Source organism: Ambystoma mexicanum, chromosome 8 (assembly GCF_040938575.1).
Source record: "Ambystoma mexicanum isolate Mex_15411 chromosome 8, UKY_AmexF1_1, whole genome shotgun sequence".
Classification (NCBI taxonomy): domain Eukaryota; kingdom Metazoa; phylum Chordata; class Amphibia; order Caudata; family Ambystomatidae; genus Ambystoma; species Ambystoma mexicanum.
In genome coordinates, this window is record NC_090929.1 from 668,292,494 (window position 1) to 668,310,496 (window position 18,003).

At 43.1% G+C, this 18,003-nt stretch overlaps 1 protein-coding gene across 2 annotated transcripts in view; it reads left to right on the plus strand.

Annotated features, from left to right (window-relative positions):
• CASP9 (caspase 9) overlaps positions 1-18,003 on the plus strand; it is a 653,184-nt gene that overhangs the window by 398,321 nt on the left and 236,860 nt on the right. For both annotated transcript variants that reach the window (XM_069610458.1, XM_069610459.1), the window contains 2 exons: positions 2,971-3,147; positions 3,237-3,326. In XM_069610458.1, coding sequence (XP_069466559.1) covers positions 2,971-3,147; positions 3,237-3,326 — 267 coding nt within the window. The remainder of the gene's footprint in view (positions 1-2,970; positions 3,148-3,236; positions 3,327-18,003) is intronic.

An 18,003-nucleotide genomic window follows, 5' to 3' on the forward strand; every position in this document is an offset into this window, starting at 1 on the left:
GCTTGCTTTGTCCAGGCTGTTGTGCAGTTTATTCTACCTCTTGTTCGTTTGGCTTGGCCTTCCTCTGGGTACTTGATGGCTGTCCCATTATAGATGCTGATGGTGTACAAGACAAAAAGAAAGACACTGGTCAAAATGGTGCTGTGCAGGCATTGGGTGATGGACATTGATGCTTTAGTCACAAAACCTGGAATGGGGGAGGTATAGTATAGGGACTTTGGCCTTCCTCTCCCACACCCTACCACTGGGGCCGGACTGGCTCTGGCATAAACTCTGGTAGGACTCCTACTCGGGGACAGATCATGGCCCTGTCAGACAAAACAGAATCAAAAAGCAAATCCATACGTAAGATTTACAAGCCTATGTGATTATTGCGCAGCCCATAATGTCGACAATTAAAGTCCCGACACCGATTATGGTGCGACGCAGTGATCACATAGATCACTGTGGCCTGCATCCCCCGCAACCGCCTCCCCCTACCCACTTACCTTTTTCGCGGCACACTGTGAAGTGTGCCGGCGTCTCTCCCCCGACTCTGCAGCGTCGGTTCTCGCCCACTGACGTGGGTCTAAACTGGCATCGCAAGTTCCATTTTTTTTCTTTGTTTTTTTTCTTCTTTATTGTCCCCTGCTCCCATCTAATGGAAGCAGGGGAAACCCACGTAACACCTGCTCCCAGTGTAGTGGGGGGCGACATTTCATGACTGTGCAAAGGTGCGGTAATGAAATGGTCCTAATTTTGGGGCCGAAATGTTGGTACTGTTCCAGATTTACAGGGCAGACACTTGGGCTTCTCCCTCCACATTTGTCATATACTGCAACCTCCGGATGGGGTACGAGTTCACATCTTATTGTGTACTTACGGCTGCTTCTAAGTGCTATGGCACATTCCCCAGTACCTTTCGTGTACTTAATGACGAAAGTTGCTTAGTATACTATTTGTCCATTGTCAAGAACTAATAAATCCTCACTATGTCGATGACTCGGATGAGGAAGATAGCACGATAAGGTAATGTCCCGATTGCTTAAAGGTAATCCTTATTACTCTTGTTCCTTAACACGGTCCTCTTCCCTTCCTCCCACCCTGTTCGTACTTGAGATTTGGAGCTGTTCTTAGCTTGCAACGGACTCCAGCGCCTTCGGGACAGAATGTACTAATGTATAGCTCATTTCATGAAGAGGAAGGGCAATGAAACAAGCAAAGGTATTCCTGGTGGCTGACACCCCTCACTATGTTTAGGATTGTAAAGTGGAAAATGAGCACTCCGAGTAATGAAGATTACTGGTAAGTGATCCGGGAACTAGTGCCCAGATCATCCTTGAAGCATTCAGCGATTGCCAGTGGACCAGAAATGTTGCAGCAGCCATGTTAGAGACTGGACACCCTTTTGAGTTGTATTTGCATCTCTGTATAATGATGTTGGTTCTACCTTATAAATGGTGTGACACATGGACTAAATTAGGAATTAACTGTTGTGGACAATGCAAATCCCCACCATTGTGTGCAAAATGGTTGGTACGGGTACCATGCCATGTCACTGCCAGTACCATCGGACCAAGCCCCCATGATACTGCGTCCCTTGTGCATCAAATACTAATCAGTGAGAAGATTTATGGTAACCTGAACTATGAGCCATAGAATCAGCCCTGGTGCATACTTATTCTCACCTGTGCCTCACATCTCTCTCCTGTGTCTGTTATTTCCCACCCAGGCTTTCACTGCTGGGGACAGCACCAAATCTGCTTCCGGCATTATCCTGTTCTTTGCTCAAATGGCTTAGCTTGCACTTTTCTAATGCATGCTTTTTAAACAATTAAGGAAGGCCATCTCTGTGCAGATGCACTCGCATTCATTGAAAGGCTGAACTGGGGAAATTACATTAGAAAATGAGGCAAGGAGTGGGTGTGGTCATAATAGGGCTTTAGTCTGTGTTTTAAGTGTAGGATTGTGTTTCCTGTGAGGCTCCTGAAAACATTGTACCTAAAATGGTTCACTTATTGTAGGTCCTATAATAAACAAATGTTGGTGGACTATATACAGTTGTTTTCCCATCTGGCCTTTGCTGAATTCTGTGATGATGTGGAATCCAGTGGAATCTGTAAACTCGCTGGTATGTCTGGGGCCTTCCTCTGGAACAGCCTCCCTGCCACTCTAAAACTTGAGGAGAACCATCTCCGGTTCCGGAAGCACCTCAAGAACCTCCTCTTTGCTTCTGCCTTCGCTCCCCCTCTCCCCTGCTGATCTGTTCTCTCTTGACACCGTGCACCTGGCCACCCTCTGTCCTCCGGGCCCAGGTACCTGCTCACCCTGCCACCCACCCGCACTGCCTCCGGGTCACCCGTTGCACTGGGGTCTGTATCTGTACCCATACAGTTCCCCCGGCTTTTTCTACCTGCACTTATCGCACCTACCCTGTCTGCTGCCTTAAACCCAGCACTTGCCATTTGCTGGCTGCACTACCACTGTATGTTGTCATTATTATTTATTTACTTTATTTCTCTGTTTCTCATTTGCTCCACACTTTCCACTTCTTTCCCCTTCTATGCACTTTTCCCCTCCCCACAACCATGCACTTGCGTGTTCTCAATGTCACTGGGCCTAGTAAGATCGTTGTTTTGTTGTCCCCTGTCCCCCCCCTTGCCGTGCTCTGAAACACTTGTGTACAAGAGCGATAGAAATAAAATATCAATATGTGGGTTTGACTGCTGACTTATTTGAATTCCAACCTACTTGGCCCATATTTGGTCCTGGTTCAATTCAGAGCGGAGGGCAAAGAAAGCAATGTCGTTTTGTCTCACTCTGTCCTGTATAGTTTCACTCCAGGGCAAGTCCTGGGTAGAGGGAGTGTCTGACTTGCACCTGCCATGGTACGGTCTATTCCTTTTTAATTCCAAATTTGTTCCTTGGAATATGGATTTGTAGGAGTTGTCTTGTGTCTAACTCTCCTGTCTTGGTCCTTCTTTTTTGCAGGCTTACCTAATCGAGGCAGACCCCTGTGGCTTTTGCTTAATCATCAATAATGTAAACTTTCTAGAACATACTGATCTGTCGCCTCGAGTTGGGTCTAACATTGACTGTGAGAAATTGCAGGTTCGGTTTGCATCGTTTCATTTCGAAGTTCTGGTCCGTGAGAATCTAATGGGAAAGGTAAATATCTAGGATTCTCTTAATGTCTTTAGTAATTAATGCTGCAGTCTTGTCTATTTTACCAATACATCTGTGTGTCCCTTCTTTAGGAAATCTGCAAGGAGCTGCAAAGTTTGGCTGCAATGGACCACTCACAATTGGACTGCTGTGTGATCATAATTCTTTCTCACGGATGTGAGGTACGGAGTTTGGGGCATGCATGTCACCAGTCTTTAGATTCCTCTGGCTTAGGGCATCGCACATGCTGTCAAGACATACTTGGGGGCTGTCATTTTATTGGAGGTTGTGCCTAGTCTTTTTTGTATTAAAATCAGATTTGTTATATTGAGCTGTTCCTTCTCGACCATCAGTATTTACTTATAGAAAGGAAAATGGCATAAACAAAACCACCCAGACGGAAGAAGGAACAAAATAATGTTGATGCCTAAATGTTTATTTAAGAAGAGGAAATTGCTGATAAGCAGAGAACAGCCACACTATATTAAACTACCACCTTAAATCACCTTTCTTTTCTATGTAAATGTTCCATATTCAGTTTTTTAAATTCAAGCATCATTATTTAGACAATGTAAATTAAAACATACACCACACAACCTTGTGATCCATTTAGGTATGTAGCTCAATGAAGGAGCTATGTACCTAAAAGGAGATCTGGTTATATGTAGCTTCATTTTTGCAATGTGCGTATGCTACCTACAATAAAAGACAAGTCGACCTAGAATCTAATCCTTGGTTGCAGGTCTTCCAAAACTTAAAATCTGTGTTTTTGGCACCAGCCAATCTAAATATATATATGAAAGTCAAAAACTATTTGTGGCTTGGTAACAGAGTACAACTTAATCGATAAAGTGGTGGATCCAGACAAAGCCGTAAACTATCCAACAGAATTCCACAACTCACTTGACCCCCCGCCCGAAAAATGCCAACACAACACCTTTGACTGAAAGTTTGGTCTTCCATCATGCTGCTTCGCTATCACGACCCACCTAGGCTGTGTAATGGCACAAGGCTGTGCGTTAAAAAATTGCTGCTCAACATAATTTAAGGAACAGTGTCGACCGGGAAGGAAAAAGGAGATGTATTCATCCCCCGCTTTCCACTCATTCTGACAGACATGCCGTTCAGTTTCAAGTGCCTTCAATTCCCGGTCAGGCTGGCATTCGGTATCACGAGCAACAAGGCACCGGGCCAGTCAATCAAGTGCACTGGTATCAACTTGGTATCTCCATGTTTCTCCCATGGGCATGTCGCAGGTTCTGGAGTGGGTTCCCAAAATCAGATGTATATCTTTGCTCCAACTGGAAAAACAAACACTGTTTATAAAAAGCCCTACAATGAACATGTACTTTGGTAATGTTAAAATTCAGGTCCATAGTTGTTGGCACCGTCGGCATCATGTCATCCATCAAGCTACTCAGGAATATCCATGTTCTCACATACATTTATACGTTTCAGAATGAGTTTTTAAGAAGAACAAAAAATATGAATCGAAAATATTTTGTGAATCTTTGTTTTCACATTTCTTATGGAGCCTTTCCAAAAAGTATAAAGCTACCTTAAGGTATTTCTAACAAACAGTACCTATGAGAAAATAAAATCCTGGGCAACACCGGGTATACCATCTAGTGCATAATAACTAGTCCAGCAAGAATGTATGTGCATCTAAGAGTTAGTTGAAAATGACATGAACCTGGGATCTACTCACGTGTGAACCCAATATAATTTCTATCTTATAAACATCTATTCCCAGAATGTTCTTACTCTATTACAGACCATAGTTACATGCGCCATGCTCCCAGGAGTCATAGAACATGTCCAGCACAAATCAGGCAGGCCCAATCAGGCTTCTTTCGCTGGTATACAGTAAATTTGGAAGCTTATCTAAAGTTACAATTGATCTTGCTAGAAAATATCGGCTTGATTATTTTCCTTGCTAATTCTTCACTAATGTCAAAGGTCACCTTGAGGCTACTTCTACAAAAAGCAGATGGCTGCACACTCTCAAAGTGGTTAAAAACCACTGAACAGGTTATCATGCCGTGTTCTTTCGAGAGAGGGGCGCCTGCTATCTTTTTAGTTTTTTTGGAAGGAACTTGGGGTTTGTTTCCCTGAGTTACCTGGGGGCAACCAGCCATGGACTCCCTGCTCACTGTGCTCAGAGAGGCACAGCTTCACCTCACTGATGAGGCCCAACAAGGCTGAAACACGTGTATGGGGTTGCTGTTGGTACTCTTGTTCAGAAGGGAATTGTGATAGCATTTCGGTGCTGGACTGCCCATGGGGGCGGGACAAAGACTGATATGCAAATTAATATTTCTCATCTGTGAAAAGTACAGTGAGCAAAAAGCAGATGGCTGTGAACTCTCAAAGTGGTTAAAAACCACTGAACAGGATATCATGCCGTGTTCTTTCGAGAGAGGGGCGCCTGCTAACTTTTTTGTATTTTTGGAAGGAACTTGGGTTGGTCACCTTAAGTTACCTGGGGGCAACCAGACGTGGACTCCCTGCTCACTGTGCTGAGGAATAAAAAAGCACATTTCATGTTATATTCCTGGCTCTCAGAATTCAAGAAGTTAGCTGGGTGTTAGCCTGAGAACGGAGTTTTTCGGCAAGAAGTTAGCTGGGTGTAATATCACTGACAGTGTGTTACCTTATGGAATTCTGACAAGGATAGATATTGCTTTAGATAGACCCTTACACCTAAAAAGCAAGTCATCTGATCACTTTAAGAATAGTAGTCCCAGTTGAGTTGCATTTAAAACCCTAGCTACTGTAGGCGGTCATCCTGCCCCCTTACCTGATAGTAGTTTGGGTACCCAATGGCAAGCTATGAGTTTTAATCTGGAGAATAACCAATAAGACCAAGGAAGCATGTGAGAACTCATAAACCCTATAATACTTCAGAATCCGGACACCTTTATAGTTGCATCCTCCACCCGCACTCCCAGCATTGTTTCATTATCACAGTGAACCACTTTAAAACTGCCAGAACCAATCCAGCTGTAGACCATACATTTTATTATGAGTTTTAATGTCTGGTTGCCTCAAAGAGGTGCATCTTTTACTCAGCAAAAAGAGATCTGACTACAGGGAATTGCCAGTAGTACAGCTTTCTCATTGGTTGACCCACTTATAGTTATGAGTGATGATTGCAGGAATAACTATACGGCTGGAGGGAATTGGCAGATGCAAGCAGCCTTGGACAATAAGATAGTACAAGCACAAGCCTGGAATAAAAGAACACCAGTGGGTGGCATGATGAGATGAAAAACGTAATTTGAGCACAGCCTGTCCTTGTATGTAAATAGTCATTAGCTTATTCTGTATGTCTTGCTTTATAAATGTGGAGAGGGCGAATTTAATTGTTTGTCTTGTAGGAGCCCTCTAAATTTACAAAGCCTAAAGTCTGACTTCGCCAGTACTTGTTATTTTTTTCTTGTGATTTAGTTCAATACAAAACATTTTGCACACATTTTCAAATTTCATCTAAAACTAATTTTAGCTCGGTTTCCCCTTGAAGGAAACACTTTAAAATTAATAACCATTTAACATCCCATTCAATTATGTTTCTCTTTTCTTGCGTCTAATATTTTATCCATAAAGTTTACTCCTGCGCAGACCCGTGCTGGGTTTTCTCCCAACAGGAATAGGCTCCACCATTCATCCGGTGCGAAGGTCTTTATATTGTGAACGTGGTCTGCTTGAAATAAGCAGATCTTTCTGCTGTCAATTCGGGACATACAGTCATAAGATATTTAACTGTTTCCGTACACTCTGGATTTTTGCAAAAGCGGCAGATAGTATCATTGCACAGCTGTTATTTTAGAGCATATAGGCGCTCTTTGGTTAAGTATAAGTTTAATCTTTGGCTCAGAAAATGATTTCTATGATAGCGGCTTGGACATTTTGCAGGTATCTCAATGTCGTATTCAATGCACAGGATTCAGGGACAATATTTTGCATTGATTTATATTGCGCTCTTTGATGAAGCGTTTCAATCCAATCTAGTCTTCTTAGTTTGGATTTTACACTGCATGGATTGGTCAACAATGAATCTAGTGATGCGTTTAAATGCGAGAGATCTCACAAGCATTTTTCAGTCCACTTTTCTAGGAGGCACAAATTGATTCCAGTTACAATTGGATTCAGAAATCTGTAATGGAATTTCTACATTCTCCATTTTGATTTTTCTCAGCAAAGACAGTGATTTCCATACTGTGATAGATTGTAAAGATTGCAATGCCAGTTCAGCTCGGATGGCGGCAACTGGTAGACACTTTGGCAATTTGAAAGTCGCTTTCCAAAACCTTCCTTCAAAAACACTCCAATTTTTTCAGTAGAAATTTAAGCCAGCTTCCCTACCATATGTTAGTATGGGGATTACTTTTTGCTTTTAGAAGGTGAGTGGGGTACTAGTGAGAATTTACCCTCGCATGCAACTCCCTTGTGAAGCTAACATTTTGACTTTTGATTGAAGTTCCTCTAAGCAGATCTTTTTGCCTATTGATTTGTTAAATGTAATGGCGAGATAGCGTATTGACTCTACCGGCTGCAGTTCTTCTCAACCTATTTTCCATATAAAGTTCTTCCCTTTTTTCTGATTTGGTATCCAAATGATATTATTTTAGATTTTTCAATGTTGATCACCAAATCATCACTCAACATATATCGCTGTAGGGAGTCGAGTAGTCGTTGTAATCCGATTTGCATCTGATCGAGTAAAACTAAATCATCTGCATAAATAATCGATGAAATCTGATGGTTGTTGATCTTTGGGGGGAAGTTTTTTTTTCTTTTAGTGCGCTGGTCAGGTCTGCCAAATATAGGTTAAATAAAGTTGCCACCAATGGGCATCCTTGTTTGACACCTCTTTTAATTTTTCTTGATTGTAACTGTAATTGGTTATTTATAACGTGCTTAATACCCAGAGGTTTCTAAGCGAGGACCCGGGGATCGAACCTGTGTTGCTCCGCATCGTCTTGCTCCCATGGCGAGTGCGTTGCCCTCAAGCTATCCTTCCGTGACAAATTGATAGTTCTCCTTCATTGTTTAATCTAATCTGCACGTATTTGTGTGGAAAGCCTTAGCCACCTGTAATAGATCAATGCTACATCCCCTCACTCTTGAGTTTCGCCCATAGTTTAGATCTGTTTAGACTGTCGAAGGCTTGTTTTAAGTCGATAAATGCCAGGAATAGATTAGACTTGTTCTTCATTGACTGTAGTTTTAATACATTCAGGCGAAAGAGGTTGAGATTGGTGCCAACACCTTTCTTGAACCCTCACTGTCTTGGATCCAGGAGTTCGGCCGTATTCGCCCATTGTATCAGCATTTTTTTTTAAGCTTTGATGCTAATAGTTTTCCAATTACATCCAACAGAGCTATTGGTGTATAGTTCGCTGGATCGGCTCTTGGTCCCTTCTTGAAGATAGGGACAATGATCGCTGATGTCCCTGAAGTTGGTAGCTTACTTGCAGCTAAAATGGAATTATATAATTCAGATATCAATATAGACCAATGCTCTAGTGCTGCATTCAACATTGAATGTGTTAGCCCATCAGGGCCAGCTGCATAAGAGTTTCTCAATTTTATTATTGCCTCTCTGATGTCAGCCCCAGATATTTTGAAGTCCCAGTTCTTGGGCGTTGTATTATTTAACAATATGTTACTGCTAGGCAGACACGCAAACACATTTTGAGTAATGGTCGACCCACATTTGTTCTGAGACCCCACTGCTCAAGCATCCTTGTTGGTTAAGGGTTATGTGATTGATCAGGGACCAGGCGTCTCTTGTGTTTGACTTTCAAATTGCTTTCAGCGTTTTCTCTCCTTGTTCTTGATCACGCAGTGTTTGCAAACTGATAAACCAGTTGTTATAGCGCTGTTTTCTTTGATTTATTGCAGTTTTCGCCATGATCAAGGGAAACATTTTTAAATGTTTGATGTTTAGTCGTAGGCTTTTCCGTTGTTGCACCACCGCTGCACAATAACGATGTTTGCATTTCAAGTATGGCTGTCTAAATCCTGTTTTTACTACCTTATAACTTGTAAGCAGGTAGACATAGGAAAGATCAGAGTTTTGTTCACAGAGGTCCTTATATTTTCCAGTTAATGTCGTTATATCTTCTTTTTTTTTTTTAGACGATTGCCACCCTGATTAATTGTTATTTTTCCCAGTTTGTGTAGAGTAGGAAGTAAGCCATTCAGCTTCCAAGAGAGCCGCATTAGATCATGATCACTGCTTTTTTGTGGAAGAATGTCTAGTCAAACTATATTATGTAGGACATTTCTGGAGGTCCATACATAGTCAATTGTGGAGGATTGATTGTTACTTTTTTCCTGGTGTATCACCCGTTGTCTGACCATTCAGCATATAGAGGTGTTGAGAACTCAGGAACTGCAACCCCCTGTAATTCCTGTAGTTCAACGTCATCGAAATGGCCGCGGATACATTCAATGGTTTGCCATCCTTATCAAGACACTTTATATTCAAGTCTCCGCAGATTAGAAAATGTGGATTGCTTAAATCACGATAAGCATCATCAATGATATTGGCGACTGTTTGTAGAAATTAGATAGTTTGTCTCTTCTTCAGCTTCCAGTATAGGTTTAACACCACTGTATGGATTGGATAATTTATTTCGGTGTGACAATGCTGGAGAATAATCCACTGGACAAACGGATTAGCGTTGCCAGTCTCTATCACCCTCAAATTTTGATAATTTTTGAACAGTGTGATTAGACCTGCATATTGTCTTCCTTGTTGGCCTTTTTCTGCCAGGTTTATAAATGTGGAGTATCCGTCGCAAGCAGGAGGGCTGCAGAGCCATGTTTCTTTGAGGCAAATGATAGTAGGACCTTTCCGGTCCAAAGTTGAGTCCTTATACAAATGCTTAAAACCTCCAGTATTCCCGGAAAGTAAACCACAATTGATCTCAGAGGTCGTGGCATCTTGCTACTGGACGTTCGAATTTGTCAAAGTTTTCATTGGCCATGACCACTTGGCGTTACCGTTGAATTGATCTACGGCACAGGAAAGTTTGGTCGCGTGAGAGGGCAGCTCAGATTTATTACTTAATGTAACTTTCAGAGGAGGTACCATCATGTCCATGGCCGCAGTTGGACTCAAGTCAGTCCGCAACATGATGATTTCTTTGCACCAGTGGTTTGAGGACGTGTTTTGCTTGTCATGCCGAGACCCATGGCATATGCTCTCGTAGCTCGAAATGGAATGGTTGAATTGCTGGATTTGTTTCTAGTAATGGTTTTTATAAGATGAGATTTCTCATGTAGTATCACCCAATAACTACTAGACTCGTCCACATATTACACAATCGCGATGTCATCCGATCCAATATTTCGAAGAACAGGTACACAATGGAGTAAATGCATCACGTTTTTCCTATTTAGATTTAATTCATTTCTTCCGGACAATATATTTTCTAACTCGATCTTCTTTGTTCTTCCATAAGGGCTAGCTGGAGTTGTTGGTAAACCGCACTTGGAATTAGTTGCAGAAGTTGCCTTTGCTTGTGGTCTTAATGGATTAAGGTCATTTGGGATGGCTACTTTGGTTTTGTTACATCGTTGGTGGGTCCGCTGTGCCTTATGTAGCACATTGCTCCATTTTTGGGAGAGTGTTAAGAAAGTTGTGGAACTGGCCGTTTGATACGTCCTATTCTCTTCTGTCCTTTGAACCGGTTTAGTCACCACCTTCTGTTCCGAATGTACGCGCGTTTGCCGCTGTTCATTGTTTTGAGATTTAAGTGAAGTATCTCGCACTGTTTCGACTTCATTGTCTTCCAGATATTGCGATAGATCGTCTATCAGATCAAGATCCTCCAAATTTGTCGAGTTACATGCGTCTTTAGGGCAGAACTCGATATGAACTTCACTTCTCGTTTGAGGTTTGGATTGAACCAAAGCCACAGAATTTTCTTGCGAGTATTGGTCGCGAGACGTAAAGCTCAATAGATTTCTTTTTACTTCAATAGGCTCATGTTCCGATGATCGTATGGGCGGTGTTGTCAAATTCCTTAAGAACGCACGAGAACCATTAGACTTAGTCTTGGGGCCATTTAAAAAAATGTTCGGTTTCATTTTGACAGCTGAAGGTGCACAACATTTGCTGAGTTGCCTGCTAAGTTTCGGTAACTTGATTTTGTTTCTTGAATATTGTAAACACCTCTACCTCTCGCGAGTTGCTCTTGTTCTCCCTCAATCAGAAAGATGGTGTTTCTTGTGGAAGATTTTTTTGCATACTGAGCATTAATTTTCTATTGCCCCTGTAAGGGCCCATAGAGGATCTTTAAACACATGTGACAATGTCACATCAGCCAACAAATCAACAGACTGGAGGCACTCAATCTCAGGCGATACCACAGTCATATTCGCCTCCATTCCATTTAACTTTGTAGCTTGTTTTTTTGATCGCACATGGCCTTAGTCTGCACGATCTGTGGCTCACTGTTTAAGCTCCTGGACGGTAGCTCTCAAATGTTCATGTCTGAGACCATACATTCTTTCACACTCTTACTTGCCAGGCAGGCTGTAGGACACTCTTTTAGCTGATTTCTCATCCATTTGGTCATATCAACTAAACTAAAGCTGCCATCATTGTTGATTTTTACATTTGGTTACCACTCACTAGATCGCATAAGCGTGCTTGCCACATGGCTGAAACTTCTGCATCATGGTCAATTCTTGCTTGGACCTTTGTGGTAAATGCCTCTAAAAAGAGCATTTTTGAGTGCATCAAAGCTAGTAATGTGAAGTTATCCTTGATGTTATCATTGATCGTCTCATAAAGTTTTAGAAACTGGGCCAATGAGATGGTCGGCGCTGCCATTACGTTATTGTGTATTTGAATACCGGCAGCTACCGACAATTGCGATTTGTCTTTATTAGGTTGTGTAAAATTGTGCTGCTTACTCATCTCAAAGGAGTCATCAGAGTCATTCGAGTCAGTTGAAGGAGAGGGACTGTAAGAAGGACTATCTTTATCCACTGGCTGCAAATTAGTTGCTGGAGATCTTGTTTCGTTCAGAACTTCTCCGTTTTGTAGGGCGGATGGTACAGCCAAGTTTGCAATAGCCTCATCATGAAGTACCCACGCTTTTGGATTGGCTATGCTGGCACTTATCAAAGAGGCATTTATTTTATCATGCATTTTATTTACAAGTTCCTTTTGAAGTGACTTATTGCATGTATTAACTCGGTGTCTCCCAATAATGTTTGCTAAGCAAAGAGTGGTTGATACTCCTACCAGTACCAACACATGCTTTGTAATCCATGTGCGAGAGTCGTACTCGTCAAACTCTTATGCCAGTGATTCTTTCGTTGATGGTGTTAAATATTGGTTTATGGTGAGCCATTTTTCCAGAATAAAAGACTGAAGTCCTGGGTGCCTCAGAACAACCTACTCCTACAACATTGGTCACAGTTTCAATGCTTGCAAAATCAACAGTCTTTGGTGCTAGCACTGACGATAGCTGGAACGATCGTATTAGCGGTCTTTGTGCTGAAGGGTTTGACCGTTAGTTTGCAAAATTCTGGCCGGTCTGTAACTTCAAGTGACGAGGCAAGCTGATATACTGATGGCGTCGTCATGGACTGCTGAATTGCTGCAGGCGGTGAAAATCTGCCGTTACGATGCTCGTCCAACCTGTTGTTTTCTGTAGGAAAGTTCATCGTAGTCTGTGGACAAAATCTTGTGGTAGTTTTACTATGGGTTAAACTCTGAGGAAGCAACAGTTATCTAACCCAATGCTGTGAGTCTACTTGAACGATGTTACCTCTGCATCATTGTCAACCCTTTCTTCGACTTTTAGCATTTCAGATTCAAGCAGTTCTGCGTCTGTAATGTCTAGTTTGCTATTGCAGTTCGTTAAACAGGCTGGCATTGAGGGAGCTTTACTTGGTTTTTTAAACAATACAGACGAGACACTCGCCTCAGCCAGTTTGGAGAGTGCTCCATTATGCTCGTCCGTCATGCCGCCGAGGAGTCGCTGTTGTGGACGGGTTCAAGGTGCAGAATGCAAAGGAGTGGGCGAGATGGAAGGAGCCGACATCTCAACTCCCTACTCGGCAATGGTAACAGCAATGGGGTCCTTCTGAGTATGAAGTGACCGGCTCCTAACTCCCTGGAGCGACACGGGCGTGACTGGGAGAGACTGGACTCTTGCCGGACTCACGTGCTGGCGCTACACGTCTCCTGATGAAAATGTAGAGGGTCCAAAGTTCTTAAAGGGACAGCAGTAGCAAAAGCATAGGCTGAAGCAGCAGACAGACAAGATCCTAAGTGCAACCAGCTCCACCAGCGACTGGGAGAGACTGGAGGCTTACCGGACTTACTCGCCCGGGCTACGCGCCTCCTGGTGAAAATATAGGCGGTTCCAAAGTTCTTAAAGGCACAGCAGTAGAAAAAGCAAAGGCTGCAGCAGCAGGCAGACAGAATCCACAAAGATAACCAGCTTCAACAGAGACTGGGAGAGACTGGACTCTCACCAGACTCACGCACTTGTTATAGATCTTTTCTCCAGGGATTATTCTTCAGAGCCTTGTACATATTTCTTGAAATAGACCAAAAACTTCACAGGTTTTGCATTTTTTTTATACCACTTGCACAATTCTTTGTTCTGCAATGAAAGAGGCATTTTACGTTTCACATTAAAAAGTTAAATGAATAATTAGTCAATATTGACTGGAACATGGAGAAAGTGTGCAAATGCAGAAAAAGGCAGATCTGTCAGTCTATCTTTACAACCTTATTGAAATACCTGTTTTAGAAATCATTTGTTGTTTTCTGCAAATTGGGTTGAGAGGTACTATTAAATTGTATTGTTTTATATGCTGGCAATTTTGTAAAATCAATGTTGAAACAAAAGGATATGGTTTTGTTTTTCAAAATCCATGGCTTTTACCTGCCGGTTGCTGCTGGCAGCAGATGGCACTGGCAGTGAAAGTCTGCGAATGATCCAGGGAAAGTATTTTTTTTTTTTTCGTAGGAACATAGGGACGTTTGTGTAGCCTGTTCCCTTGGCACTGCACCATCATCTGATTGGAAGGGGGCAAGCGGTTGAAACTGTGGAAGTCCATGATCAAGGGACTGTGTGAAGGGATGATTGTGTGCCTTTTCCCCCTCAACAACCGTTTTCTCAGACAGGCCCCTGAGAGTATCCAGAGCCATGGCGACCCAACAACACATACACTGAAGGCATTATAGTATGTTTTTGGTAGCATTTACAAAAGCTGTACTAACAGTGCAGTATTTAATGTATAGCTAAAGTGTAACAACCATGTACTAATTCCTAATTATTGCGTAATGTGCTAATCACAACTGGCTCTCTGGTAATTCTGTACAGAATGAGCGATCCACCGGTGATTCATCAGTGTTAAAGAGGGAACCACGCATGCTTGCATCGAGGCCAAGCTTTTGGGACCCCATATTATGCCCTTTTTCTTGTTTTTGTATAGCCCTCTAGCACTCAATTGGTGTCACAACTGTATTTTGCAGTTGGGGGTTCCAGCAGTTTTCAGTAGACACAACTAAGTGAGGTTCTGTGGTTAAGACTCTTTTTGTACAGAATGCCCGAGAGCCTGTCGTGATCTGCAAGTACATTTTTCCTGTGTCATACCTTCCCTACACAAGCTTTAGTTTAGCAATCGAAATAAATTAAAGACCCAGAGCTCATGCCCATGTTGTGTAATTAACCACAGTATATCAGTAGCTAATGTGATTTTTATAGTTACAATTGCTCTTTTATAAAACGTGTGGGATCGGGATTCGAGCCAGTGTTGCGTTGCGTTGTCTTGCTTCCCAGAAAAATGTGTTGGCCCTCAGTGTAGTGTCCTCTTTCTTTTGTGTTTGTATAGGGAGGCCCCGCCCCCTTTCTATTGTTGTGTTGTGGGTTGCACCCCACGTGTCAGGTTTGCGCTCGAGAATAAAGGAGGTTACATGCCAAGCTGCTGTCTCTGTGCTTTGAGTCCGTCTCATTAGTGCCATAATATAATATTTCATAGCCAGCACCAGTTCAACAATGGCAATGAGGTAATCGACGATGTGCAACTTCATTGCAAAACCGGCACCGTCCTGAGTATCCGACATTGAAACTTAAAGCTCCTGAACCACTGCGGAGCCGGAAAAACACACACTCTGTTTCGGCCTGCTGCGCACGCTGCCACATGTGTCGCAGTACCGCTATCAAGAGGAAAGGTGAGACCGCTGAGAGCAAGATATACCAACATTTGCACCGCCACAGAGAAAACGTTACTCATAAACGCTCAGAGCAAAAAACTACATATTACACCACGTGAACCTTGTGTGAATGCGCACGATCACTGCCACGGAGGAAACCTGGCATTGTCAGCAGCCACATGGTGATCTCAGCCACCAGGACTCATTTTCAAGTGACAGACTTATTCCAAGTAGCAGGAGTCCTAATTAAGCGACACACGCTGCCACAAAGTACTCCTCATATGACACAAGCACCAAAACCCATAAAATATATGTGGCAGAGAAGGCCTCCCCACATCCTGCTGTCCACCAACCCACAGCAGCTCATTGAGCCTCATCGGCAGTCCCCTGCACTACTCAAAGGTGAGCAATTAAGAACTTTTGTGCCCTAACCACCATGTCAGACACCGAAGTGGGCAGCAGCTCACAGAGCCCCCAGTCTAATTCAACCCCTCGCAATCCTGCACACAGAGAGGAGGGTGGCCATGACTCATTGCAATTACAAGCCATGCTGCATTTTGATATATCTGACGCAAGCAGTTTAGCACCAAGATGGCCCAGGTGGTTAAAGGAACTACACCTATATATTGACGTAGCAGGTATAAGAGAAGAACGCCGCCTTAGAGGAGTATTAATGCACTCACTAGGAACGGTAGTGAGGGACATCGTGTTCAAAATGCCAGAAAACATGACAGATACATTCCAAGGAATAATTGACTCGCTGAATAATTATTTTACACCGCTGAAACATGTAGACTACGAACGACATATCTTCCACACGTCCACGCAAGAAAAAGGAGAAAATATGGGCAATTTCGTAATGAGACTGCGGAAAAAGGCAAAATACTGTGACTTCAATCGCTACTCCACGGAAGAGGCCCTCAAATCACACGCCATTGCAGGGTGCGAATCATCTGAGTTCCGGATAAAGCTGTTACAAAAGTAGAACTCTTTATGAGATCCTCCAACTTGCGAGAGCGTATTCTGCCTTAACTGAATCATTAAACAATATTAAAATCACCCATGCTACGTCACCAGCAACCCTGTGCCCTATACGCACATCTGAATGGATTCCTGAACAAAAGATGTGTTATAGATATCGCTACAATTTTCCGCATGTCGGCCCATACCAGGCAGCAGGCCTTCATTGCGACAAGTGTGGTGGAGAAAACCACTTTTCACCAGTATGCAAGAACATTAAATCATTCCAGGCGGCGGAAATCAGCGGAGACTCCAGGAGGCGGGAAAGCCATTGCCCAAGGCGGGAAAGCCAGTGACCGCCCACGTGGCGATCTCCCACAACCAGCAGACACAGCTCACACAGCAGGACACGTGAGTCATCACGCAGAGACTGGCGGCAGGCTGACAGAAAGGAAGTCTCTGAGCAATACAGATGCAGAAACGACTCGCAGAGGTGAGCACCAAGACAGAAAATCAGATACCTGGACGCGTCCCCACGACAAAGACGTGAATCAAATTCCTCCTCATCGAGTGGAGACAGGAAAAGAGGATATGTACACGCCATAGGGAACAGCACAGCCACCGAACACAGGCCAACCCTGCTATTGTGGATAAACGGACAGAACTGCAAATTCCTCATAGACACCGGAGCAACAGTAAATGTCATTAATGAAGAAATATATAACTCACTCGACAAGAAGAAAGAGCTGCGCAAAACAGACACCGAAATATACCCATATGGCACAAACAAACCCCTCAACTGCACAGGGCTGTTCACAGCAACGTGCCAGTACAAAGACAAGAGCTCAAAAGTCAAAATATGCGTGGTGAGAGGAGAGGTACCAGGGAGAAGCATCCTCAGTTTTCAGTCTGTTATTCAAATGGGACTAATACAAATCATGTACCAGATCATGTCTGCATACACAACCGGCCCAAAAGAAATGAGGAAGAAAATGTTGCAAGCACTGTTCAAAGGCCTCGGAAAACTCAAAGACAAGCAAATAAAACTACACATAAATACCCAGGTGCAACCGACAGCCCAAGACAATAGGGGCATACCTCTTAACATCCAAAGGCATGTAGAATACAAAATCCAGTCTTTTCTAGAACAAGATATCATTGAGCCAGCAGAGAGACCCACACCTTGGTGTCCCCCATAGTATCCTTACCAAAGAAGTAGAACAAAATCCGCATCCACATCTGTGTAGATGTGGCAGCCCTCAATGTGGTGATAGAAAGAGAACGACACCTGGCGCCATGAATGACGGATGTCATGCATCTGCTACACGGGGCGAAAGTATTCTCAAAACTTGATTTAAACAAAGGGTACCATCAGCTAGAGCTACACCCATCATCCAGATACATAACAACCTTCTCCACAGACCTGGGGCTTTTTCGATACAAGCGCCTCAGCTTTGGAGTATCGTCAGCCGCAGAGATTTTTCAAAATGAAATTCATCACGTGATCAAGCATATCCCTCACTGTTTAAATTATAGCAATGACATTTTAATATTTGGAGCCACACAAGAAGCACACGACACGCTTAGGAGAGTGTGCATGGCGCTAGAAGAGGCCAATTTGACACTGAATGCTGACAAGTGTGAGATTGGCTAATCAACACTGAAGTTTTTCGAGGCACATATTCTCAAATAACGGACTA